At 55.3% G+C, this 26,313-nt stretch overlaps 2 protein-coding genes across 4 annotated transcripts in view; one reads left to right on the top strand and one right to left on the bottom strand.

Moving 5' to 3' along the window:
* LOC103549411 (cadherin-23) overlaps positions 1 to 26,313 on the bottom strand; it is a 77,416-nt gene that overhangs the window by 38,287 nt on the left and 12,816 nt on the right. The window lies entirely within an intron of this gene.
* VSIR (V-set immunoregulatory receptor) lies at positions 1,661 to 25,996 on the top strand. The gene is made up of 7 exons (XM_008517715.2): positions 1,661 to 2,089; positions 13,032 to 13,460; positions 14,201 to 14,257; positions 19,775 to 19,882; positions 23,245 to 23,272; positions 24,596 to 24,789; positions 24,968 to 25,996. Exons 1-7 carry the CDS (start codon positions 2,008 to 2,010, stop codon positions 25,003 to 25,005), a joined length of 936 nt encoding a protein of 311 aa, XP_008515937.1. The 5' UTR covers positions 1,661 to 2,007; the 3' UTR covers positions 25,006 to 25,996.

Here is a 26,313-nt window from a genome sequence, read left to right as displayed (position 1 = left end):
CGGCACTGGGCCCAGCTTAGGTGTTGTACCCTCTGAGAACGGGGTTGGCAGGGCAGTTGCTTCCTTCCCCCTATTCCCAGGCTCTCCTCACCCACCTTCCAGGCCTGGGGCAGAGAGAGTCTGTTTTCAAAGGTGTTCTGGGCAAAGCCAGGCAGGAAGAGGGGGAGAGGTAGGGAGGGGCTCCAGGGTTCATCTTCGAGTGACCCCACCTCACCTCTGCTGGAGGATGGCCAGGGTGGGAAGAGGGCCCAGTACCCACCCGATTTCAGTTGCTTTTGTGCTTTCTCTAGCTGGAAGAGCTCACATTTTGCCAGCAGGAAGGGCCTTGGGCTGTCTCCCAAAGTGGGATCACAAGGTCAGGATCATGACCAAGGACCTGGGTTATGTCTTGGCAGTCTCTGGGGCTCCCATCCCAGGGGCTTCCTTGGTTCCAGGGTGACTGGCCCTCCACAAGATTATCTAGTAATAGCTTGACGCCCACCCTTTCTCTGTTGTAGCCTTCCCTGCCCCAGGAGTGAGGGCTGAGAGCTCTCAGAGAGCCTCTGACTTGGATCAGGCCACCTATAGGGCACCGAGAATTTCTGGCTACCTTTCAGTTCTGTTACTCTGATTCCTGACCCAGGTGGACTCTGGCTGTCCTCTGTCTTTCAGCTTGGCGGTCACCTGTGAGCTCAAGACCCTTAATGGGCCAACAAAGCCCCTGGAAGCTTCAGCCACGCTGAGGTAAACTGGGTACAATGGCTGTGTCCTCTCTGTCCCCCATCACTGGCCCTAGCCACTGTCACCTCCAATCCTCCATTTAGGAAATCACTTATCCATCAGTTTGTTCATTTAGATGAACAAACACCTTCTCCATGCCCAGTTCTGTGCCAGGGACTCGGAAACATCAAGGAGAGGGCCCTGGCCCCCAAAGGCTCATAGTCTAGCTCAGGAGGTCAGATGAGCCCAGCTGAAGGTCAACAGGTTGTTAACCCCAGTGTGATGGTGGGATGGCAGAAGGGACTGTGGAGTGTCAGGACTGGAGGGGGACCTCAGGGGAAGTCCAGGGAGTTTCGTGAAGGGGAAGGACTTGCGTCAAGCTCTGAGAGATGCGAAGAATCTGGAGGAGAGGAGAGGAGAGGAGAGAGACAGGGTCAGCGGTGCCAGAGCTGGGTGGGGGTGCAAGAGCAGAGGACTAGAGGTGGGGGTGTGCGAGAGCGTTCTGTGCCTAGCCAGGGCACAGGGAGTGAGAGATGGCGCGCAGTGAGACGGGAAACTGGGGCCTGGGGGAGTGGAGCGCTGATGATTTTCTGTGGGGGACACTACCAGATGTTGCACACACACGTGCGTCCCAGTGTAGAGGTGTGCCAAATCTGTTGTGTACTCCTCCTGTGCCTGTGCCACATCTGTGTGTGTGTGTGCATGTGCACAAGAGTGTTGCAGGCTCTGGAATCTACCGTCAAGCCTGCTCCAACTTGCCTAGCTCTTTATAAAAGTTAGATTTCACTCTCCCCCTTTCTTCCTTCAATAACTGGGAATGCCTTCCTCCTGCCAGGCCCTGGGCTGGGCTAGAGGACGGTGGGTACAAGTCCTGCTCCAGACAACTCAGAGGCTGGGGGTGAGGGCAGAGCTATGATAATTAGTACTGTGCTAAGTTAGACGCAGATACACTTCTCAGGCTGTGCGACAGTACTAAATCTCCCGAGGCACGAATGGGGGAGAGTAGAAAGGGCTTTAAACGGCGACCAGGTGGAGCTGCCTCGCAGGGACACCCGCCGGCTCCCCTTCCGAGGGCGGGGCGCAGCGCGAGCCCGCAGGGAAGCCCCTCCCGCGGGGCTCCGGAGCGGCAGTGCCCCGCACGGCCCCCCGGGGGCGCTGCGGGGCCCCGGAGCGGGTGCTCTCGGCGCCCGCGGCGCTGGCGGCTCGGCACTCGCTAGCCCGGAGGTTTCCCGGCCGGCAGCGTCCCGCCCGCTCCCAGAGCACAGGCGTCCCCTGCGCGCCCGCCGCCCCGCTCCGCCCGACGGCGACATGGGCGTCCCCTGGCTCCCGGAGGCCCGCGGCCGGCGCTGGGGGCCCGTGCTCCTTGCTCTCTTCCTGGCTGCCTCCCGAGGTAAGGTCGGCGGGAGCCTGGGCCCTGGGGGGCACAGCGGGCGGGGTGGGGGAGTGAGAGGCCATTTGCGGGCGCCCCCTCAGCCTGCCGTGACCCCCGCCCCGCGGCAGGGAGGCTGTGGGGACCACTTGGTAGGGGGCAGAAGCGTCTCTGCCAAGTGCCCTGGCTGGGCAGTGGGCACATCTGTAAGCTCTGACAGCTGCTTGTCCAACCCTTCCCTGCCCAGAGAGCCCAGAGCAACTTCGGCAGAAAGGAAAGAGACACGGTGGGGACAGCCCCGGTGTGTTCCAGCGGATGCCACTGGCTTCTGACACCTGTGGCATCACCCTGCCCCTCCTGCATCAGGGCTCCAGGATCTCTCAGGGCACAGGGGGTGTGGTACTCTCAGCCAGTGCCCTGTACTCTGGTGGCACTCCTGGTTGAGCCTTGGTGGGCACTGGTCAGTGTGGGCACTTGTCTACTCCCAGACCTGGGTGCCCATCTGGTCCCTATCCTGAGGATCTGAAGGCTGAGAGTTGAGTGGTTAGCTGACTCCTGGCTTCCTAGCAAAGCTGCAGCTCAGGGACCCTTGTCGGGCACTGGGGAAGGATGCGCCAACTTTCCCAGCTCGGCCTGAGCCCCTTCTGGGTCCTTGGATAACTTAGGGCATCCTTCTGGACTCAGTTTCCTCAGCTCAAACACAGGAGCCCTACCCAGAGAGGTGCCACTTTCCTCTTCCAAAGTCCAGACTGTCACAGCTCCAGGTGGTCTCCTGGCCAGGACACAGGGGCTCCTGGAGGGAGGGCAGAGGTCTTGGGACCCGTAGCCTGGCCCTGGTTCTTGCCTGCCTAGAACTGAAGTGGCTGGATCTCAAGGGAAGAGGGGGCCAGCAGGCAGCCTGTGGAACTAAACTTTATGGGGAGGGCCCAGGGAAAGTGTGAGTCATGGAGGGAGTTGGAGGGAGGCAGGAGGGAGGTGGGGAGCTTGGCAGAGGGACCCAATGGGTGGGTCAGGAGAAGGAGGGGGAGGACAGGGTAAGAGCAAGAGGAGAAGGAGGCTGAGAGAACCTGGAAACACCTCAGAAACAAACTGGGGTACCTGCAGGCAGCATATTATCTCAGCACTGGGAGGCTGGCCTGGGCCTCTGATGAGGAGGGAGCCCATACCCCATGGAGCTGCCTAAGCCCTGGCCTGGATGCTCCCCAGGATGAAGCCCAAGGCAGGGGCAGCCTCAGTACCAAGGCTGTGGCTCATGGCAGGGCCTGGCTTCCAGAAGGAGCAGGGGATGGTGGCAGGCAGGAAGGCCAGCACCCCACCCACCACAGACCACCTGCCCCGCCCATCCTCCCCCAGTGACCGGAGAGGCCTTTCTGTTTTCTGACCCCTCCCTGCCCTCCCCTGGCTGGGCTGCTCTCTGTTCAGCAGCCCCAATTTGGGAAACTCACTTCTAGAGAACTAGGGCCGAGGGACCCAGCTTGCAGAGTGGCCAGCAGCAGAGAGGTTCAGAGCCCCTTGCTCCGTAGTGTCTACATAGCCAGGAGCCTTCACCCCCAGAGGTCTTGACTCCTCAAACAGCTTGGTACTCCTTCTCTTCCTGGGCCCAGCTCAGGGAGATAATTAGAGCTTGAAGCAGCATTCCACTGAAAGGAGCCAGGAGAATTTTCTGAGTTCGGAACTACTCTGGGACTCAGTATTAACTGTAATATGGGCATGCTAATGAATATTCATCCTACTACTTGTACAATGTGCAAGAAGGGAGATAACAGACAGGAGGCCTGGGCGCAGGCATGGTCAGGAGGGTCTGTGAGTTGGAAAGACCTGCTCAGCAGCCTGCTGAGGTGCTGGGTCACCTTGGGCAGGACTGCTCAAGGTCAAAGCCTTTATGCCTGGGAAGGTGAGGTGGAGGTGGCGATTCGGGTGCTCAGGAGCCCAGGAAAAGTTGCAGACGCCCTTTCCTGGGCCTGACTCAGGGTGAGAGGGGTGGAGGGAGGCACCTAGGGAGCCAGGACCCAGGGGACCCCAAGGGTGGCAGAGCCTCTTCTTCCCCTATTGGCATTCCTAGGACGTGCAGAAGTTATTGTCCTTGCCAGGTCCTCATAGGCTGACCCAGGAGCCCCAAACTCTGGGACTAGCACGTCGAGGTGCACTGGGTCCAGGGAGGGGAGGCCTCATCTTGCCTTTCATGGTAAACAGAGCTGCAGGGCTTCATTGAGTAACCCAGTGGTGCAAGCCTGTGACACATCAATGTCCAGCTCTTAGGAAATCCACAACCTGGGGTGGGGAGAAATGGCCTTGAGGCCAGCGCAGGGGCATGAGGGGGCATCTACCCAATGCCAGGGGCCCCCAGTGATACTGGGGAGTCCCTTGCTGAGCTGGGCTGGTTGCTCCTGTTTCCCCCCAAGTTGGGCAAATGTTCTCCGCTGGGGCCTGACCTCCTTAGCAGAGGGTGACCAGGCTGGAGGTACACTGCTGGGAAGCTGCAAGAGGCTACCTGCCTACATGCATACACATATGGGGTCTTAGGCCCAAGTAGACTGAGGGAAAGACAAGAGCAAGGTGCCTATCTGGTCTGTTGGCAGTGACCCCTTCAACCCGCATTGACTAAGCCCCACATACTGAGCTTGAGGCCCCAGGTTTTAGGCCAACTATTCATCTAGGAACAGTGTGGCCTTACCAGGGGAAGGTGAACTGGGGACTGGCAATGCAGCTTCCGGTGGACCCTCAGATCCCCTTAGCAGCAGCACTGGCACGCCCAGGGCCTTCCTGATGGCACCCTGTGTGGGAGCGGTGAAGCAAGGGACCTGCAGTTGTGTGCCCTGCATGCCAGGGCTTCCTCTAAGACCCTGTTACTTCACAGTCTGGCTCTGGGAGTCAGTCGGACCTATGTTCAAATCCTAAGGTGGCCATTTACTGCTCTGTGACTTTGGGCAAGTTACTCAGCATCTGTGAGCAAGTTCCCTCATTTCTCTGATGGGGGTGACGATAGCACTTCCCTGAGAGGGCTGCTGTGAAGAGCCAGTCACAAACACTTGACAAGTGCCTTGCACCTGGTGAATGCTGTTTCTTGGCTTTTGGAGGCCACATGCCATTGGTTCTCCATCTGAGCTCCTTGCTCCCTACAGGGCCTGCAGAATGCCCAGGGCATGGGAAGACACTGGCTGGCTTCACTGGGACAGGACTCCCTAGAATCCTGGAGGTCTGAAGGACACACAGGTTGGGCCCAGCCACCTGTAGCACCTGTAGGCACAGTGTGAAATGTCCATGGGGGTGCCTGTAGATTCTCCTCTTAAGGTTCCCCAGAGATGGGGACTTTGCAACTTCAAGGCAAGCTGGGCCCAGGATTTGCTCGAGTCAGTGGGGTCTTTTTTGCAACTGATCTTTACATTCAGCCGATTTACTCTGGCTGACCATCCCCAGAGAAAGACAATGGCTACCATTGGTCCTGTCAATAATTCAGGAATGAAGCTGCTCTGCTACTGACCAAGCGAGCCCAGTCCTTAACCTTTTTACAGAGGATCTTATTTCCCATGGAGACCTGGGGTCAAGTCTGGCCCCTGCTGTCCACTCATTGTTGGACCATGAACACAGCTCCCCCTTTATTTGAGCCCTGGGCCGCTGGGTGACGTGGTCTCAGCGAGGCTGACACTCCCTTCTGAAGGGTGGTTCCATGATGGTGTTTCCCAAGCTACGGTCACTGGCTCCTCATCTGTGGGATTTCTGCAGTATCTGCCTGTCATATGTACTTATTTTTTTCTTTAAATCTACTCATTCTCTTATTTAAGTAAATAGATTTTAAAAGGAAACTTTATATCACTGCCATAAATGGAAAGTCAGTATCACTTGCCGTAAATAGAACAAGATCATGAAAGTACATAATAGGAAAACCAAATAAGGGTATTAAATTCTAGTGGGAAACCATAGCCTGGGGGAGGCTCTGAGCATGAAACCCACTGTCCCTTGCAAAGAAAAAAAAAAAAGGGAGCTTAGCAAGTGAAAGAGATGTTTTGAAGACATACTGGCATCAAACTGGGACTTTCTCTTTGATGTAATCAGGACTGAAAGAATCGAAAAGGGAATATGCTTCCCTCCATGTGATTCGACGTTATTTAATGCCGTGAAACGAAAACTACCTGTGTTGCAGATGCTGTCAGCTCCTCTCCTTCACCACGGAGGCAACCCACCACTGTGGGGAGGGTTAGCTGGTGGCAGGGAGGAGGGGAGAGAGGGCAGTGCTCCCCATCCTAAGAGGCCAGGGCAAGGTCAGAGGGCCTCTCTGGACTTCATACAGTCCTGAATTCTCCCAGTCCGTGTAGCCTTCCCCAAATAAATGCAGCGTTCAAATACATACAGCAGCTGGAGCCGGGTTCTCTTCTATGCTGGGGCCGAGTAGCTATCCCAGTAACCACAGGGAGAGAGGGAGAGGGAGCTTGTAACCTCACTGGCAAGGGCCCAGGCAAGCTGAGCCCTCATTGGCCAGGCCATCTGTCCATCTGCAGGAAGGAGGTGGGGCCTCCAGGCAATCCCTGGCTACCGCTACCCTCCAGACCTACTATATGGCCAGACTGCCTGAGTTCAAATCCTGGCACCACCACTTATTATTTTTGAGACTCTGGGCAAGTTACTTAACTTCTCTGTGCTTCAGTTTCCTCGCCTGTAAGATGAAGATGATAATAGTACCTACCTCACAGGGAGGAAGGATTAAATAAGTGAATCCATGTAAAAGTGATAATGATGAGGCTTGGCACAGAGTAAGTGCCAGCTACTACTACTACCACTGAGCCTCCTGCACTGAGGGGAGGGCACAAAAAGACTTGTACCTGAAGCTTAGGAAGTCTTCAGAGCACAGGGTGTTGAGTCTGGGCTGCACACAGTCGTCCTCAGGGAAGGGGAGTCTGGGAAGGAGTCATCCAGGGAAGCATCCACTGGCAGGGCCTCTGGCCAGGCGCCTGGGCCCTCCCTGGGGAGGCATGCTGGCTGGCAGCCTCCAGCCCCGGATGCATGGATGCTTTCTCAAGGTACTGGAAGTGTCGCTTCCTCCAATAGAGCCTGGCTTCCCCTTCCCGGACTCCTTGTTCCGATGTGAATGGACACTTCCTGCGGGGGTAGGTATCAATAAACACATCTGAGATGTCCTTTGTCCTTGCTGGCCACAGAGCCCCATGGGTGGACTTGCCGGCTTCAGGCCCTCAGCCCCTCACCCCGGGGTACTTCCTGGAGCTCAGTGATGGCAGACTCAGTCCTGATTGGTCCTTGCCTCTCTTTCCCTCTACACTCTGCATCTTGATAAAGATGGAGCCTGGCCTTTCCCTATAACCTCCATGGACCATCCTGGGGGACAGGGCCTGGAAGGGAGCTGGAGACCAGGTCCATGTCTGTTGGGGGCCCCCTCTGAGGGTAAGAACCTGGCCTTTTGCATCTAGCACAGGGCCAGCAACAGCATGCCATCAGTAACTGTTTATTTACAGGCCCTAGCAGTGGGACAGAGTTCAGCTGTTTGGGTGGGGCCTCCCAGCTGACTAATCAAGCTGGGGACACACCTCCAAAGGCTAGGGCGTTGCCTTGGCAACTGCAGGCTAAGCTCATGCCCCATCAGGGAAAATACACAGGCCTGTCCACGCCCACACACACCCATCCCCTGCATACCCACAGGGTTTCACGAGGCGCCTGCTGGGTGGAAAGAGGTAAAGGTCATGAAAACTAGCCTCTTGAGATGAAACCAAACAAGAACTCCTTTCCTGTGCTGGAACTGAAGCTTTTACAAGAGGCTGACCCCACTGTGGCTGAGGGTCCCACAGCTAGAGAGCAGCAGAAGCAGGACTCAGTTTTGAGTGGACATCCCTTATGGAACTCAGCACCCCCACAGCCTCTGTGCCTTGGACCTGGCTCCTGTTAGGACCTCGGTAAATATTTGTGGAATGAAACAATGATGTTTTCAGTTTGAGTCTGAGACAGAGCAAGGACGGCTGCGTGGAGAGTGCAGAGTCACTTCAAGGTCAGTTCCCGCTCTAAGCAGCTGGAGGATGAGGTGTAGCTCTGCCCACTGGCCAGTGAGGAGCTCTTCCTGTCTGCAGTGCTGGTGTGTCCAGGATCTCAGCTCAGCCATATAGGGCTGTGTGGCCTTGGGCAAGCCGCTTGACTTCTCTGAACCCATTTCCTCATTTTTAAAATGGGCATAATACTACCTATGTCAGGGGGTCTTATGGGAATTAAATGAATATGAAGTGCTCAGCAAGCCCGAATACTTATGAAGCGCTCGTTAACTCCCGGGATCACCTTTGTGGCTCATTTCTTGCCCCCCTCCTCTGTCCTGAGGAGACAGCCCTTCCCTCCTGCCATAGGGTTTCAGAGCTGGAAGGTGCCAAGGAATGTGAGGAGTCTAGCAAGATAAGATGAAGAAAGGGAGGTCCAGAGACAGATGGGACCTGCCCCAGGGCAACAGCAAGGGCATGGCTAAGTGGGGACTGGGGCCCAGGGGTCTGACTGCCCAGACCGAGGTTTTAGTCCTGAGACCTGGAATTTTCCAGGTTCACAGCATTCTTCCTCCAGGTCCTTCTGTCTCCTTCCCCAGTGGCAGGTGGGGGCCAGGATGGGGGTGTGGGCCCCAAAGCAGCACAATGGCTGGATGGTTCCTGCCTCGGCACAGGCTAAGGCCCAGGACTGGGGTTATTTTCCTGTTCTACATGCTGTTGGCCACCATGGAGCCAGAGGCCTTCCTCCCCACCCACTCTCCCCACTCTCTGACAATGACCCAGGTGTCCAAAAGGATCTGCTCCCAACAATAAACAACATCCTCCCGCCAAATAATTGTAATTCCAGCCAGGCTATCTATACCCCGATAGCAAATATGCATGTGCGCAGGTGTGGATGGCGTGGGGCATGTGTGCTGTTTTCCTCAATGCTGTGTCCTTGAGTGTCCTTTCAAGGACAGGCTGCCCTGGGCCTTGTCCTGGCTGGGGTCTCAGACACGACAAATGGGATGTTCTCTCTCCCCCCAGGACAAAACCCTGAGGACTCTTGGCCTACTCCTATCTGATCCTTTTGCTGAAACTGAACACTCTCCCCCACCCCCCAAACCTGAATCCCGGTGTGGCTTCTCCTTTTTCTAAAAGGGGAAGAGGTCCTTCTGGGGCATGTGGGGTGATGGGGATTGAGCAATCCCCTGTTGAGTCTGGGCTGCACACAGTCGTCCTCAGGGAAGGGGAGTCTGGGAAGGAGTCATCCAGAGAAGCATCCACTGGCAGTCACTTCCCTGTCACTGTCTCTGAACCCCAGTTCACTGTGTCCCCCTGTGGGTTTTCAAGGAAATTGCCTCTAGGGCTGAAAATCCCCTCCCCACTGCTGTCCAGGCAATTCTGTGGTCTTTCCCACCATTGCTTGGACCCTGAGGGCTGTGGGCCTGATGCCCTCCTGGAGGTCCTGGGCTGTGCCCCACTGGAGGCCCTGCTGCTCCCACCCTGCCCCACCTCCCTGTTCACATCGACACCTACCCCACCTTGCCCACATCTTGGCCCCACCCCATCCACACCTCTATCTATTTAGCAGTCCCTACCCACCTCAGCTTTGTGCTCCACTTCTTGCATTTGCCTCCACCTCTATTCTGCTTGTTCCCCTCACCCACCCCAGACCTGCAGCCCTGGACTCTACTCAGCCAGCCCTCCAGAAAGCCCCCAAGGTGGGTGTGCTTGTGCAAATGCTGCTGGATCTGGATTCTGCTCCCAGCCTTGGGGTAGCTCTGAAGCTGGAGATGACTTTGGGAGAAGGGCAAACAGGGCACCAGCTGGGAGAGGTGCTGGTGGGACTGCCACATGGCCTTCTGTGGGAAGGGGAGTGCAGGGCAGAGATAACTCCAGGGTCCACTCTTTGGGTAGGTTTTTGTTCTTCCTGGGAATGCCTGAAAGATCCCTTTTCCTAGCTACTCCCCACTTCCATTTACTGGCACAGCCATGGTTCTGTGGCCACATGCACCCCACACAGGCCTGCGGAGGGGAAGTCTAGGCTGGCATGGACAGAGCCCGAGCCACAGTTGGGTTGTCTGGGGCTCCTCTTCCACCAAGCCTGCTGAGCGGGTAAGATTAATGGGTTGGCAGTAGGAGGAGACTTGGTTAGTCCCTGCTCTTCCAGGCTTCTACTGAGGACCTTCTACTGGGTGGATCTTCTCCTCTCTGAGCCTGAGGGTCATATCTGTAGGACGTTAGGCTTGGGCAGTGGAGTCCCTCCCTGGCTAGCCCAAGGAGCCACACTCATGGGTCAAAAACTCAGATGTCTACAGGGCCAAGCAAATATGGTGAGAGAGTGAAGCAGGCCAGGTGGAAACATTAGGGAGTAGTGGGGACTGTGGCAACTGGAACAGCAGTGCCCTGTCTAAAGGGGAGGCTGCTACTCAGCCCCAGCTGACGGGTGCCTTGTAGGAAAGCTGGTCTAGTGTTAATCTTCTGATTTTCAAAGAGAAGCTAGAAGTCAGAATTTTTATATCAAATTCCTGGTTTTTAAATGTTGGCCATCTCAAAAAAAAATGTAAAATACTTTGAGGGTCAAATAAAATGTGTCTGAAGGCTGGATGTGGCCTGTGGGCTGCCAGTTTCTGAACCTTTTTTTTTTTCAGTTTAGTGTCTAATTGCCTGGGTTGAATTCTGACTCTAGCATTTATTTGCTGTGTGATCTTCAGTGAGTTGCTTAGCATCTCTATGCTTCAGTTTCCTCACAATGAAATGGGAATAAAAGCAACACTTACCTTATAGGGTTGATAAACATGCCCATAAAGTGCTTAGCATAGCACACAATATGTGCTATTTCTGTTTCTTCTTCTGGTTTTAACTAGATCCTACTTTACTGAAGCCCCCATGCTCCAGGTTCTGAGTTTACATCCTCTAGAACTTCAGATGAACCATTTTCCCTCTCTGGGCTTCTATGTTTCTGCCTGGGGAGGAAACCAGCTTCTTACTAAAGAAGTTCTGAAATCTCTACTCACCTTGGCAATGACTTTCCAAAAATCTGGGGCTCCCAGGCATGGTTCCCTCTCACATGTGGGTGGGGTGAGTGGGAGGCGCTGGTATGTGTCTGTCTTCCCTGCCTTCTGGGGCCTAAAACTCCACCCATGGAGACATATTCTTTGGGGCCATGGCTTTGCTGCCTCCTCATACCCTGCTTTAAATAGGCAGGCACTCCAAGATTGGACACAAGCTGTTATCAATCATTCACACCTTGGTGGGAAAGAACTTGAAGCTGGCTTCTCCATTCTATTATGTAGAACTGTTTTCACTCCTAGGAAATGTTTCTTGTATTGCTGAAGTGAATTAGAGACCTATCTAGCTCCCATGTATCAAGCACTGATGACTAAGGCACTTTTCGGGGCACTTCACGTAAATTATTCCTAATCTTGCTCAACTCCAGCAGGCAGGCAGGTCCATGTTTTTGTTTCTGGTTTATAGTGAGGAGCCTGAGGCTCAGCGTCTAAGTGACTCACAGCTGTTGGACTCCAGTGCAGGCTGGGCCAATTCCAAAGCTATAGCAGGCTGCCTCCCTCCTGAGTGGGCACGGCTTTGCATTCTGCTGGTGGGTCCTGGGCTCTAAAGGCAGGAAGGGCCGCCTGGAGGAGGAAGTGGCGTTATCTTGGGCTCAGGCAATGGCAATGGCAATCAAAAGAACATATCCATTTGGACTCTGTACATATTTCCTAACTCTCCTTCCATGCCCTACAACAGCCCCTCAGGTGCCAGTTAAAATTAAAATATCACTAACGCCTAACCATCGGAGCTGTCCCTCCTCTGTCTGCAGACGGCATTCCAGCTCACATCTTGTGTTCTCGTCTTTCCCTCGTTCAGTCCTCTCACGACTCTGTGTTGTAGCTAATCCTTTTCTCACTGCATACATGAGGAAACTGAAGCTCCCACAGCAGATAGAGGAGCCGGGACCCCGCCCTGGTCAGTGCCGGGGCACTGGGGAGGGTAAGGAGGACCAGGGGATTGCTTCATTTGCTTACTGACAACCAAAGGAACTAGAAACCACTTCTGAGAAGACGGGGTGGCAGACAGGTGCAGGGACGAGATTACCTTTCCTGTATTCTCTGTCCCTGTCCCTCAGACGCCATGGGTTTTCCTGCTTCCCCACCGCCTGGCCCAGGGCACCCTCTCCACTTGCTGAAATCCTGTTTGTCCATCAACCCTGAAGACCCTACCTGCTTCAGAAAGTCTCCTGACCATCCCCAGGAAGGCTATGTCCTTCCTCCTCCAAGTGCCCTGAAGGCCGGCATCAGTGTAGCCCGTGGGGTTACTTTGTCATGAATGCAGCTAGGTTGTTAAGCTCCCAAGGGGAGGCCACATGTTCAGCATCCAGGTGAGATGTAGTACCTGGCACAGGCCTTGCACATGTAGGTGCTCCATTAGTGCTCACTGATGAGGCGATGGGAAGTCATGGCTAGCCCCAGGAGTGGGAAGGGCCAAAAGGTGCTGATGCCCCCCAGAGGGGTGTTCAAGGACAAAGGGCTGCTGTTCCAAAACAGCCTTTCTGCTCCCCATCCTGCCTCCCACCTGATAGTGCTGTGCATGGAGGCTGGAAGCGCCAGGGGCCAGATGTGGGCAGAGCCATGGTACCTGCGGGGGGCAGGGGCGGAGCTGGAGCCAGGGCGCATGCTCCACCTAGGAGATGGACACATGCTGGCCAGGCCCAGTCTGCTGCCTGCCCAGAGTCTTTCCCACGCCTCGTCCAGCTTCTCCAGGGTGGAGGGTCCCCCACTGGGGAAGCTCCTGGGACTCTTCTCAGACAGCCTGGGATGGAGTTGGGTTCAAGAGCTAAAGAAGAAGCTGAGGCTCTGGGAGTTCAGCTGACTTGCCTGGCGCCTGCGTCTGGGGAACAGCTGAGGAGAACCCACATCTTTGGAGCCCCAGGCCAAGGTTCTTCCCCACCATGGGAGCACTGGGAATGGCGCTGGCTCAGGCAGGTGACAGGCTCTCGTCTCTCTGAGCAGGTCTGGTGGCAGCCTTCAAGGTCACCACGCCGTATTCCTTGTACGTGTGTCCTGAGGGGCAGAACGTCACCCTCACCTGCAGGCTCTTGGGCCCTGTGGCCAAAGGGCATGATGTGACCTTCTACAAGACATGGTACCGCAGCTCTTGGGGCGAAGTTCAGGCCTGCTCGGAGCGCCGGCCCATCCGCAACGTCACATTCCAGGACTTTCACCCGCACCACAGTAGCCACCAGGCCGCCAACACCAGCCAGGATCTGGCCCAGCGCCATGGGCTGGAGTGGGTCTCTGACCACCATGGCAACTTCTCCATCACCATGCACAACCTGACCTCACTGGATGGCGGCCTCTACTGCTGCCTGGTGGTGGAGATCAGGCACCACCACCCGGAGCAGAGGGTCCACGGTGCTATGGAGCTACAGGTGCAGAGAGGTGAGGGCTTCCTGGATGGGATAGCCTGTGGGTGGTGGCACTGTGGGGATAATGTGTGTGCCCACCTGGAAGGGGAAGGAAAGGCGGAGAGAAGGCCAGTGTGACTGTGGGGCCTGGTGCTGTGTAACTGATGGTGTGACCGTGTGTGACACTGCTGGAGGGTGTACGATGCTATATGAGTGGTACTCCAGGGGTGCATGTGTGAGACAAGGTGGCCACGGTGTGGGCAGATTTATGTATCAGTCTCTCTGGTTAGCTGAGTGTGATGGAAAGGAAGGGCGTATGTGGTTCTGTTTATGACAGTGGGACTTTTTAATGGGAGAGGGTGTATGAACCTGGGCTGGGAGTGTGACTGCTCATGACAATACCACGGCCGTGATATGTGACCTGGGGCATGAGTTGGTGAATGGTCGAATGGCTGTTGGGGAACACATGAGTGTGTGTGTGTCTGTCCAGGTGAGAGTGCAAGGGGCTGTAGACTGGATGGAGGTATGGGTGCCAGCAGGTATGCATATGCCACTGGGGGTGGCATAAGAACGGGCAGGCACGCGCAACTGTGTGGTGGGAATATGCCTGTGTGTGCGTGGGGGGGGGGGGTGCAGGTTCCAGCTGGGCCAGCGCTACCAAGTGGGCACTAGCATGAGTACCTGTGACAGGAGAGGGGCACACCTCCCCGGACAAGCCTCCCTGGCCTCCTGGGCCTAATGTCCACCTAATTATCCTTCTCTTTGCTCCCACAGGCAAAGAAGCACCATCCAAGTGCATCGCATACCCACCCTCTCCCAGGGAGAGTGAAAGTAAGGGACCACCCTTTTGGCCCTTCTGGGTTCTCTGTTCTCCTCTGTCCTCATCCAGGACCCCATTCTGAACTCTGGCCTCCCTACTCCAGCTCGCGGAACCCTCATTCTGCTTCTTCTGCTGTTGCCCCCGCTTTGCTTCCTCCTTCACCTGAGCCACTGGGCTCCGGCCTCTAGGAGCCCACTGTCCTCCCAAGGCCCACAGCCTGAGGGCACAGGCTCCCAGAGTCCTGCTCCTGACTCCCTAGGTGGGGCTGCGCCCTGGCAGGTACAGGGTGCCACAGGCTGCTGAGCTTGTTTTCAGTGGGCGCCGCTCCTGCCTGCCAGCCCTCTGGCCACACGGGATGGTTGGAGGGCTGTGGGGGCTCCTCTTGACTTGGATTCAGCTACTTAAAATGTCCTTGTTCTTATGTGTCGGGGAGGGAGGAGGGAGAGGCTCAAGAAGGGAAGCAGAACTACCCGTCTTGGAGTTCTGCTATGTGCCAGGCACTGTGCTAAGTCCTTTCAAGTATAATCACAGTGGATTCTTAAAAGGACCCTGGGAAGTAGACAGCACCATCTTCACTTCACATACATGGAAATGGAGGCCCAGAGACGTGACATGACTTGCCCAGATTCCCACAGCCAACAAGTGTAGCACAGCTGGGACTGTGCTTGCTTTACCTTAATCCCAGCTCGGGGGAGGAGACTGGACATGCACTGTCCCCTGGTGTTTGCCCAGAGAGGTGCCCTATGGGGGGTGGGGGTGCTGCTCTGGGGGCGCCTGGGCCCTCAGAGGCCAGGCAAGAATGCCCAGCAGCTTGGACACAGCAGGCAAAAGGGAGATGTCTTAGGGGCGGCCCACTCTTCTGAGAGGGGAGGGTCTCAGCTCCCACAGCCTTCTATCCACCAGTATTTACTGGGCATGCAGTGTGGACAGGCCTCTGCCTGGGCCCTGGGGATACAAAAGTGCACACTGCTCCCTGGTCTCCCGGAGGACACAACGGAGACTGAAGCCAGGGTGGGGACAGCTCAACTACAGCCCTCGCCAAAGCCACAGTGACTTTCTACTCAAACTACTGTTTTTCTGAACCAGTAAAGGACTAGCCAGGAACAAAATTAGAACACACATTTTGGTCTGAGCCAGACCCACATGGAACTAAGAACCTCTCTGGTTCAGGTCCCTCTCCCTCACACCGCAGAACTCACGTGTGGCCTTGGCACCAAGCCGCTGCTGTCCTCATTTCCTCCACCAGCAGCTCCCTGGTGAGGCTGGAGAGGGGCCTCTGAGTGGCCCCTACCTTCCCACGCAGCAGTCTCACAACTGTGCCTGCCCACAGGTGTGCCTGTGCACAGGGCAGCTGAGCCTCACCTGGTGGGCACATGAGTGCTCACTGCCCCATTGCTCCTTCCACTCTGAGCAGCCCCATCCCACTTCTTCCCCCGGGAGCTCCTGCAGAGCTGCCCTGGAGACAGTCTCCTCTGCCATCGCCCCATCTCACAGATGGGGAGACTGAGGTTCAGACAGGTGAAGGGACTTGCTCCCAGTCTCTCAGACCCAGAGCCAAGAGAAGATGTCAGAATGCCTGATTCTTAGTATGCAAACCTGCCTGAGTGCTGGGCCGCCCTGCCCTCTGTCAACACTGACTTTCTGAAAGTTAGTTATAGGAGTTAAGTCTTGGGGACAGAGACAAGAGATGCCAGAGGGGACGATGCTAGAGAAATCAGGTGGAAAATGGAGAGGGAGCCAAGATTTGGTTCATCTTTCTTGATCTAGACTCTTGAGAAGCAGCTGCTGGAATTAGGGGAACAGAAGTCACCTGGGAAATCCTAGGAGTGCAGCTGATAGGAGCCAGAGGGTGAGGCAGAACCTTGAACTTGACTGTCAAGAGTGGGTGAGCCTTCCCTTGCTGGGCGGGCGCCTCTGCTCTCAGGTTGTGACATTCTCCTTCCTCTCCAATTCAGGGGGTGTGCCGCCCCACCCTGGCTCCTGCGTTCCTGAGCTACTGTCCACAGTGAATTGGCTCCTTGAGGGCCAAGGGGACATGTGCGCTTCTGTCCTGGCTGCTGAGGGCAGGGGGTAGCTTTAATGACCTCTGGAATCTCCTTCTAATCCCCTTCCAGACGCTTGGTTCTGGAGGTCTGGAGACTACAGCTGAGGTGGAGTCTTGGCACTGAGGCCTCAGATGAGAAGCAGCACAGCTCTACTTGTACGTGAGGTGTGGGGGCTTTGGGCAGCTCTTCCACGCTCTGGGCACCATGTGTCCACTGGGAAAGGGGAGCAAGTGCGTCCCTTTCAGTGTTATCTAAGGGGCTGACTCAGGGATCAAAAACTCAAATGCCCCAGGGGCTAGGGAGCTGGCGAGTGAGACGGGAGGGAGGGGTGGAGACTGCGCTGAGTGCCCAGCTGCCAGTCTCTAAGTGCGGTTCCAACTGCTGCAGCCCGGAGGGGACTCAGGGTTGCCAGAGCCACTACATTTTCAAGCAGAGTCAGAAGTCCAGATTTTACATAACTCTCAATTAAAGAAAAAATTAAGTACCGTGTGGGCCATGGTTGCAATCTGAATGAGTTTATTCTAGTGAAAGGCAGTGTGGTGAAGTGGTTAGGAGCACAGACCCTGAAATCAGCCAAGTTTCTTAAGCTCTCTGTGTCTTAGTTTTCTCACCTGTAAATAGAGATGATTATAATTGTACGTAATTTTCAGGTTGTCATGAGGCTAAAATTAGGTACTATATGTAAAGTGCTAAGAACTGTGCCTGGCACAGAGTAAGTGCTGTGGAAGTGATGGCTGGTATCCCTTCTAATGCAGAATGCTGGGCCTGGCTTCCCAAGTCAGCTCATCCACTCTCCTGTGCCAAGGCACCATGGCAAGTAGATGGCAACAGGCAGTGGACACATATCCTGTTTTCTAATGGCTTAGAGCCATCTGCCTGGTGACCCATGTGCTTAGTGGGCCCCGGGCTGGCTGCTGGGTACCGCTCTCCACTGCTGCTTACCTTTGGAAAGACCCCAGTCCCTGCTCTAGGACAGGTGCCTCACAGCCAGCTTTGGTACCTGATCAACTTCCGGCCGAGAAGCTCTTTGAGTGCTTCTGTTCTAACTGCAGCTCTGGTCTCCTAATGCTATCTTTGGGAAGTGGGAGGGTAGCTGGTCTATGAAATCATCTGAAATCCCAAGTCAGCCTGAGGTCGGGGGAGGTGACAGGAGAGGAATAAGACTGAGGAAGTGAGTGCCCAAGGAGTCCTGAGTTGCTGAGGGGCTGTGGTTTTTCACTGGGCAGCCCATCTCCCCGTGAAGCAACCTTCCCACCCCCAACACAGCAGGATGTTTGGTCTGCTTTCATCTAGCCCCTTCCCTGGGGAATCCAACCACGCTCCATACTCTGGATACACCCACGGGGTACTGCAGGCCCTGGACAAAGACCCGCTGGGCACACGGGGCCCCTCCCATCCCACCCTGCTGTGTAAGGGCCGGGCATACTGCTCGGTGCTGGTCTGGCAGCTGCCTCTGCCCGTGCCTGGTCACCTTCCAAGGATGAGCCTGGCTCTGGATGGCTAGCAAGGAGGATGGCCATACTTGGTGTGCGAGGTGGGGAGCTGTGGTGAGGCTGGGCTCTGCAAGGGGGCCCATGGCTTCAGAGGGCAGTTGGGCCCCAGCCTCAACTCTCAGCTCAGGTTTTAAGGCAACCAAATCCTGATCCCCTCAAGGGGCCACAGAGGGGGCGTCTTTGCCTGGGCACAGGAGTCAAGCAGGGGGTCAGGCCAAGCCCACGGCCAGCAGGGAGCTGGAGTAAGTGAGGCCTGACTAACGGCACCAAATGTTGCTTAGTACCAGTCCAGGGGAGACCTGCTGTGATGACTGGAAAAGAGCGCTTTGCAACCAGCTTCTCAGATAGTGCCCACAGTAAGGTCCTATGATGAGGTTTAGAAATTATAGAATTATAGACTGCTTCTACTTTCAATATTCCTCGTCAAAATGCAGCCTTGCTCAGATCTGCGGGGAACCTGCTTTAATGTGGAGTTGAACTTGCTTTGCAGTTCACATACAGCAACTGTTCCTGTACCACTAAAGTACCTGAAAACAGTTTGCTCTCTTCCGCAGTGTGAACACCCCCCCACCCCCATGCTTGTTTACACCATCAGGTTGTTTCACAATACAATGAGATAAAGACAGCCCTTATTCCCAAATACTAGTGCAAAGGCAGCACTGAGACCACAGCCCATCCACCTTTTCAGAGCTCCCTGGGGCCAAGTTGACACTGTGGCAAGGCATCTTGGCCCACGTTTTGGGAAGGGCTAAAATTGGGAAGGAAATGCGTTTATGCTGGTTGTGGTTCTGAGGGCATGGCTGTTCCCAGCTAAACTCCTGGAGTCAGCAGATGGACTAAAATAAATCAAGCCTCTCACGCTGCTGGTGGGATCGTAAAACAGTACAACCTTTGCGGAGGGCAATTTAGCAATCGCCTAAAAGAAAATGCACATCCTCTTTGGCTCAGCACTTTCACTGGGAAGAATTTATGTGCAGATGTACTTGCCTGAGAGAGCAAAGATGCATACCCAAGGAGTCCATTGCTGCTTTATTAGTTATGTTGAAAAATGGAAGCAACCTACATGCCCACCAATAGGTGACTGCTTCAATAGATTCTGGGTGAGCCACGTGATAAAGCCCTAGGCAGAATGAGGTAGATCTCTGTGCTGATACAGAGAGATGTCCAACTGTGCTCAGTGGGAAAAGCAAGTGTCATACGAAAAGCGTATCGTGTAAATGCTCTACACACAAGGAGCATATCTAGGCCACACACAAGAAAACTGCGGACAGTGATGACTGCTTTGGGGGGCTGGGGTAGAGGAGGAGGAGGAAAATTTTAATATTTTTTAACTTATACATTTGTGTTTGTGTAATTTAGAAAGTTTAAAATTTAAAAATGTCAGACGAAGATCACGGTTTTCTAGTTCCCGCCCCGTTTTTCTCCCCACGACTTGTATGTGTGAGATCACTTCTAGAGGCTCCACCCATCTCTCAGGGCATGAGTGCAGCTTTTTATTCATTTATCTTTAATTGTGGTAAAACATATATGACATAAAATTTGCCATTTTAACCATTTCTAAGTGTGCGCTTCAGTGCATTAATACACTTAACCTTGTTGGGCAACCATTGCCACTATTTCCAAAAGTTTTCATCACTTGGACTCCTTGTGGCCTTGACCTCTGTGGCATGGGTCTTGTGAAAGGCCTGCGGTCCCTTTTCAGGGAACAAGCTGCCCCCAGTGGGCCAGGATGAGAACTTTCTCTCTCCCGTGGTGCTGCCTCAACCGTAAGTGCCCGGCCTCACTTCTTGTGCTCTGGGCCACTGTGGGGGAGGCACAGGGCTCTCTTTGAAATGGGGTTCCCAGACCTTCTGTGCCTCTGCAGGTCACTGAGGGTCTGGGTAAAGGTGGGTTCCCTTCCTGCCTGGCCTTTCCTCTCTGGGTCTCAGTTTTCCCTGAGGAGGAGCAGTGGGAATGGGGCCTCACCTTGGCTGCCTCTCTGCCCTTTCAGACATCACGGCTGCCGCCCTGGCTACGGGCGCCTGCATCGTAGGCATCCTCTGCCTTCCCCTCATCCTGCTCCTGGTCTACAAGCAAAGGCAGGTGGCCACCAACCGCCGTGAGTATCCCGGCACGGTAGGGTGGGTAGGGCTGCGAGTGACCTGCCCCACCTGCAGCCCAGGCTCTTGGATTAGCAAAGGCAAGAGGCAGGCACAGCTCCTCTGGGTACCAGGGATGGGAGCTGCTACAGTCCCTACGAGGAGCTGGGCTCAATGGCAGGGAGAGGAGGGGACCAGGTGTGTCATTTCTGGGGCCTGAGTGCCCACCAGCCCCAGCACTGCTGGCTTGGCACTCAATAAATATCTGTTGAATGAATGAACAATCATATGGAGTAGTTCAAATGGGTTTATAAAAATGCTGCCACTCAGAGATCCTTTGGGGATCTGCTTCAGTGCATGGGTGGGCCTGTTTTGTAATTAGCACAGTAATCGTTGGGACAAAAATGACCTTCAGATTGTTAGAACTTGGAGGGATCTTGGAGACAACTTAGTTCAACTCCTTCCTCTTACAGCTGAGAAATCTAAAATCAGTGGGATTAACTAGCTAACCATATGTTACCTAACTAAGTGGCAGAGCTGGGACTCAAACTCAGAGCTTTCAACTCAGGCTTTCCCAGGGAATATAATCCCACCACATCATAAAACTGCTCATCAGCATGAATGTTACAGCTAACAACCCCTGACTGGGAGGGCTGCTGTGCCAGGTGCCAGGCCAACCTGTCACATGCATTCTCCACTTATTCCTCATAACAACTCTACCAGTTTGATCCCACCATTCTCCCCATTTTATAGCTGGGCAAACTGAGGCACAGAGAGGTTAAATAACTTGCTAAAGGAACCACACAGCGAGTAAGTGGTGGAGCCAGGCTTCAAGTCATGGCCACAAACACGTTTTCAGCTTCCTCTGCAGGTGACAGTGCCCCATGCTCTTCCTCTGACCCCACCCATGAGCCTCGGCCAGTCCGAGTCCTCCAGGAGCTGTAGGGTGGGAAGTCCTCTGCCCTTGGCCCTTGTATCGCCTCCCCCACCTCTTCCCATCTGCCTGGCTGCAGAAGGTAACTGAGGGAGGACTGCTTTGTCACCAGGTGGCTTGTGGCTCACCCCTAATTTCCTTTAGCGGGACCGTAACAACTTGACACCCCTCTCTCCTGGGGGCCCAGCCTGGAGCCCCACAGTGGATCACTCAGGGGCTGTGGCCATTTCTCCCTTATTCTCAAGACATCCATATTCCTCTCACAAAAGCCCCCGCAGCCTCCCTTGAGAAATACCTTGAGGTTGGTGGTGGTGGTGGGGGGAAGACCGATAAAGGCATTAGAGCAGAAAGAGGACCCGGGGGCTCAACCAGGGAGAGAAATGGCTACAGAGCAGCTGTCAGCTCCTGCTCATCCATGTAGCACTTCCATGGAGGTGAGGAAGGGATGAGGAGGGAGACATGCCCGCTAGGCTCAGCTCCCAGATAAAGAGGTGCTTTCTGTGCCCCTCACTCCAGACCACTGCCTCCGTCAGGGAACAGGAACTAGAAAACAAATTCGGGGCAGAGGATGGTGGGGGGATTGTTCCTGCTTTTGTTGCCTCACGTCCTTCCTCACACGGTCCCCAGAGGTGGACCTAAGGCTCTGCCCATGTCCCAGGCTGGAGGAAGGAAAATCAGAGAGGGGACACCCCCAGGCCTGCACATTGTGAGGGTGTCCTGTGGACACAGGGAGCCTGGGGTCAGCCTGGTCTCCCCTATTGCATGCACTGGGACACCTTCAGTCTGAGGACTTCCCAGAGGAAGGGACAGAGGAGCTGGACACTGATGAGCTGGACTGAAAGAGGGAGCCAGCGCATACAGTGGGCGAGTGAGGGCTGCACTGCAAGCAATGTTGAGTGCGTGCTCTGAGACTGTGACAGGCAGCCACCCCGCAGCACCTTGTCTCCAGATTTAACACAGCACATTTAACATGGACAGAAAAGTGTCAATAATTTATCTCCTAATAAAAGTACTTTTGAGGACAGTCCCTCCTCGCCCTCCAAAAAAAAAAAGAAGAAATGAATTGTCTGACTGAAGACTTAGAGACAGACACAAGAGAGGCCAGAGGGGATGATGTTAGAGAAACCAGGTGCGAAAAGGAGAGGGAGTGGAGATTTGGGTCATTTTTCTCGATTTAGATGCTAGAGAAGCAGCTGCTGGAAGGAAGGGAGCAGAAGTCACCTGGGAAATGCCAGGAATCCAGCAACAGGGCAGAGGCCAAGCAGGTCTGGATCCCTGAGCAGGGCAGCAGGTCGGGGATGGAGTGGACGGGCAGTGTATTTGTGCACGCGAGCAGGACGCTGGCACGGAGCCTGGCACAGGGAGCATGCTCAGGAATAAGCCGCACTCAGCATTCAAGAAAGAGAACGTGTTGGGAGCCCTGAGGAAGGTGGTTTGCCACAGAGGCCAACGGGTGTGGAAGCTATCCAGTACTCAATGCAGGCTCAGTTTCCCCAGCTCTAGAGTGGGACCAACAATCTTTACCCCACAGGGCGGGGGAGAGGATGAGCTGAGGGAGCACAGAGCATCGCACGAGGCCCAATGCAGAGTCACCCAGTAAACGGTAGCCATGATTCCGATACTGCGGAGATTTCAGGAACTTTTGTGCAACTTCCCCTGCGTGTTCTGTTTTTGTGCCCTCCCCCACCATCTGTTTCCCCATAGTAATCAGCAGCAGAGCTCTTACAATGAGAAAGATCTGTGGGAGTATATGGGGAGCTGCAAGAAAGAGGGAAGTAGGGGCCGCTGCATCTGGTTGGTGGCCAGGTTGGGGGGTGGGGAACCCCAAGAGTGGGGCAGGCAGCAGCAGCGTGGATGAGGACAGAAAGTGGTGGGATGGCTGAGAAGTGCTGGGGTCTCAGGCCCCCTAAGGTTCCTCTAAGAGATGTCACCTCTAAAGCCACCCTATTAGGCAATGTGGAGGATGGGACAGAGAGGACCAGGAACCTTCTAATTAGGAACTGACCTTGCAACACTCCCACCCAGTAAATCATGGTTAAAGACCAGAACGTGGCAAATGTCTGAACAGGAAGCAGCAAATGTAGAAGCCAGGCCTTTGGTTGATCCTTAATCCCGGGGCTCCTACCCTGCTTGAGTCAAACCACAAGAGAAAGCATCGGCCACCTCTGGTCTCCTGGGGTCAGATGCTGTCCTACACGCTCAGAAAATGCAGCCCCAGTTTCATTTATCACCAGTCAAAAAGGACCGCTCACTGAGGGCTCACCTGTGGACAGTCACGCAGAGCACCACCATACGGGCCTCCTGAAGGAACAGAAGTGGGATGCCGGGCTGAGCACAGCCCTGCCTGAGCTTGCCCCCATTCCCCAGGGCTGTCTGCCAGTGGGGGCAGGGGTCTTATCTGGGGAAGCCTTCCCTTTGTGACTAACTCCTCTGTCTGTCCGTCCCCAGGTGCCCAGGAGCTGGTGCGGATGGAAAGGTAAGACCCATGGAGACCTTCTGGAGAAAACTGGCCCCACCCCGCCTCAAAGCTTGGCAGGCTCTCTCTCTCCTTGCCTCTTCCTCAACCTGTGGCTCTGTAGGGCAATGTCTATGCCCAAACTGTGGCTAGAGCTGATGCAGAAGGGGGAGGGGTACCTTTCAGCCAGGACAGACTGACTCTCTCCCCTCCACCAGGATCCTTTCCCCTCTCCCCCCGGTGACTGGTTGTACCATGACAGGGCTCAGAACACAAACATGGCTTCCCTGGTCCTCCCTGGGTCCTGGGCTGGCTGTCATGAAGTAGGTGTTTCTGTAGGCTGCTGTTTAGCTGCCTAGCACAGCTGGTTAGAAGAGCATCTGCCATCTGCCACAGAGGCCTACACATCTGTGCTGGCTGTTCTCCCTGCTACCCATCACCCAGCAGGCTGAGCTCCGAAGCTGTTGGATGAGCCATGCACCCACCTTCGGGCATCAGTGGTCAGCTGGCTGGGCGTGGGGGAGGGGGAGAAAGCAGCTGAGCTGGGCAGATACTGAAACATGCAAAGGAGGCCAGCACACCTGGAGTTGTGGCCCCTCCCTGCAGGGCACCCCAGGGAGAAAGCTGTCAGGCCACTGCAGGCCACAAGGGCAAAGGCTGACTGGGCTCGGAGTGGGGCGGCAGGTGGGGGATGAAATGGATAGGGAGTAGGGAGTGTGTGTGGGTGTGCCCTGGGTGGGAAGGCAGCATGGAGCCTGGCATGGAAGCCATGCTCAGGAAAGAGCCACACTCAGGAACTTGACCATGGTACCTGCAACACCAAACCCAGAGCTCCTCTGTGTGTTTGAAAGGGATGATTTTCAAGACAGGTCAAAGGAATTCCTGCTAGCGATCATGCTGGAGTCTTAGAGTTGGAGGGGTCTCCAGAGGTTGTCCCACTCCTATGCATGAAGAGGAGAGGAGAACCCTCCCTTCAGCTCAAGACAACCTATGCAGACATTTGATCTGCATGCCATTAACTCTACTGACCAAAGAGAAACTTGTCCCCAGATTCCTGAGGCCAGTGTCCTGCAAGTGCCTCTGAGCCAGGGCTTCCTGTCTGGGCCCAGGGCAGATGGTCAGATGTTCTCAGCTCAGGGCTGGTGGAAGAGTGTAGCCCATGGTCCTCCCTCTCTGGCCCTGGATCCTCCCTTCCTGCTGGGAGAGGCTGCTGAGGCCTGGGGCGCGGGGGTGGGGGTGGGGGGCACAGGTGAAGGGAGGGGTGTGGAAAAGTGGGGCAGGCCAGGAGGGAAGAGGCCAAACCCCAGGTAGCACAGATGACCTATGGTTCTGATTCTCTGGCAGCAACATTCAAGGAATTGAAAACCCCAGCTTTGAGGTCTCTCCGCCCTCCCAGGGGATCCCGGAGGCCAAGCCCCGGCCACCACTGTCTTACATGGCCCAGCGGCAGCCTTCGGAGTCTGGGCGGCACCTGCTTTCAGAGCCCAGCACTCCTCTCTCTCCACCAGGCCCCGGGGACGTCTTCTTCCCATCCCTCGGTGAGCGCTCCTAACCCTTGCAGCATTATGTCCTGCAAGGTCATGACCTCCACAAGGCCCGCAGGGCATCAGCCTCACTCCCCACCCTCCCTGGGGAGTCCTCCCAGCCTCATGGTATGGGGCTGGGGGTGAAGGACAGAGGAACCTCATATTCACTCCGTTCTCCTTTCTTTTGCAGAACCTGTCCCAGACTCTCCAAACTCTGAGGCCATCTAGACCAGCTAGGGTCCAGTGAGCAGTTGTGGCTGGGCCTGGGGCAGGTGCAATTGAGCCAAGGCTGGCTCTCTGAGTGGTCCCTTGGCCTTAGCCCTGGTTTCCTCCCTCCTGCTCTGAGCCCAGACTCTTTGAGATACCTCTGCTGGCTAGACCCTAAACCCCTCTGGATGCTACATGGCAGAAGGGAGAAGGTATTGGATCGCTCAGCCCCTGTCTCAAGGATGGTGGGGTGCTCGGATCCTACTGCAGAGACCTAAAATCCATCAGCTACAGATGCCAAATGACCTACTTCCTAGAAGCCCCCACCTTTCCAGCTCTATGGCAGCCTCTCTCCCTGGGACATGAGCCTTGGGACCTGACAGCATAGATGGGACAAGATGGGCACTGGGTAGATGCCCCAGTGCCACCCTCCCAGGCATGAGACGGGACAAGATGTGGAGAGACTCCTCCCCACTGTGGTGGACCCAGCTTCCCCATCTCGCCTGAGGCTGCCCATCTGTCAGACTCACTCTGTAACCTTGGGACTCTGGGGCTGGGCCTGCCTGCCGCTGGGCCATGGGAGCCTTCCCCAGCTGCCTCCTACTAGCAACCTCTCTGAGGAGCTGTCAACAGGTTAAGCAAATCTGAGGCTCCCACTGTCTGCACTCTGGTCCCCAGAGTTCATTGGCCAGAGGCCCCGAAACAGGAAGTACACAGGGGCACCGTGGCCACTGTGAACCAACTGGCATCTTGCGCAATGGAGCCCAGGCCGGAGGTTGCACTACCCACCGCAGAGGGGGTGAGGGAGAACCGGTGGGGCCTGCTGGGACGGTGAGTGGAGAGGACTCCACCCCCCTGCCCTCCCCATCCCCCACCTCCACTGCTCAGTGTGGTCAAAAGAGAGGGTGACCACATCATGTACCGTTCCAACTGTGACACTTCTCAGTGTGAAGAGGGGGTGCTATTAAAAACTACATGGGCCACAGGTGCAAACCCTGTGGATGGACTGTAAGAGCTGGGTTAAATCCCTACTCTGCGTCTGAGGTGCCTGAGGCTTAGGGGGCCCTCCTCCCCTGACCCCCAGTCTGTGGTCTTCCCTTCCATTCAGTCTGTACTGAGTCTTCACTGCAGAGTGACCTGTCAGGTGGGAGGAGCGGGGCGTGTGCATAGAAGGTTTGTGCCTGCTCTGCTCTGCACCCTCTACTCCTATCTCCTGCTTCAGGGCATGACCTGGATTTGTTTTTATACACATATACAAGGGGAGCCCTTTGTGGAACTTTGATTAAAGGGTTTTAAAGCATGGAGAGGAGTTGGGGGTGGGGGGGTCTG

The sequence above is a fragment of the Equus przewalskii genome, chromosome 1, assembly GCF_037783145.1.
Source record: "Equus przewalskii isolate Varuska chromosome 1, EquPr2, whole genome shotgun sequence".
Classification (NCBI taxonomy): domain Eukaryota; kingdom Metazoa; phylum Chordata; class Mammalia; order Perissodactyla; family Equidae; genus Equus; species Equus przewalskii.
The sequence above is the reverse complement of the archived record's forward strand: the minus strand, read 5'-3'. Positions and strand labels throughout refer to the sequence as shown.

Excerpts from the sequence above, each read along its gene's own strand:
- VSIR (XM_008517715.2), top strand. The coding sequence starts at position 2,008 with ATGGGCGTCCCCTGGCTCCCGGAGGCCCGCGGCCGGCGCTGGGGGCCC. Across the intron at positions 13,461-14,200 it reads GGAGCTACAGGTGCAGAGAG|GCAAAGAAGCACCATCCAAG; the intron begins GTGAGGGCTTCC and ends TTGCTCCCACAG. Across the intron at positions 14,258-19,774 it reads CTCTCCCAGGGAGAGTGAAA|ACATCACGGCTGCCGCCCTG; the intron begins GTAAGGGACCAC and ends CTGCCCTTTCAG.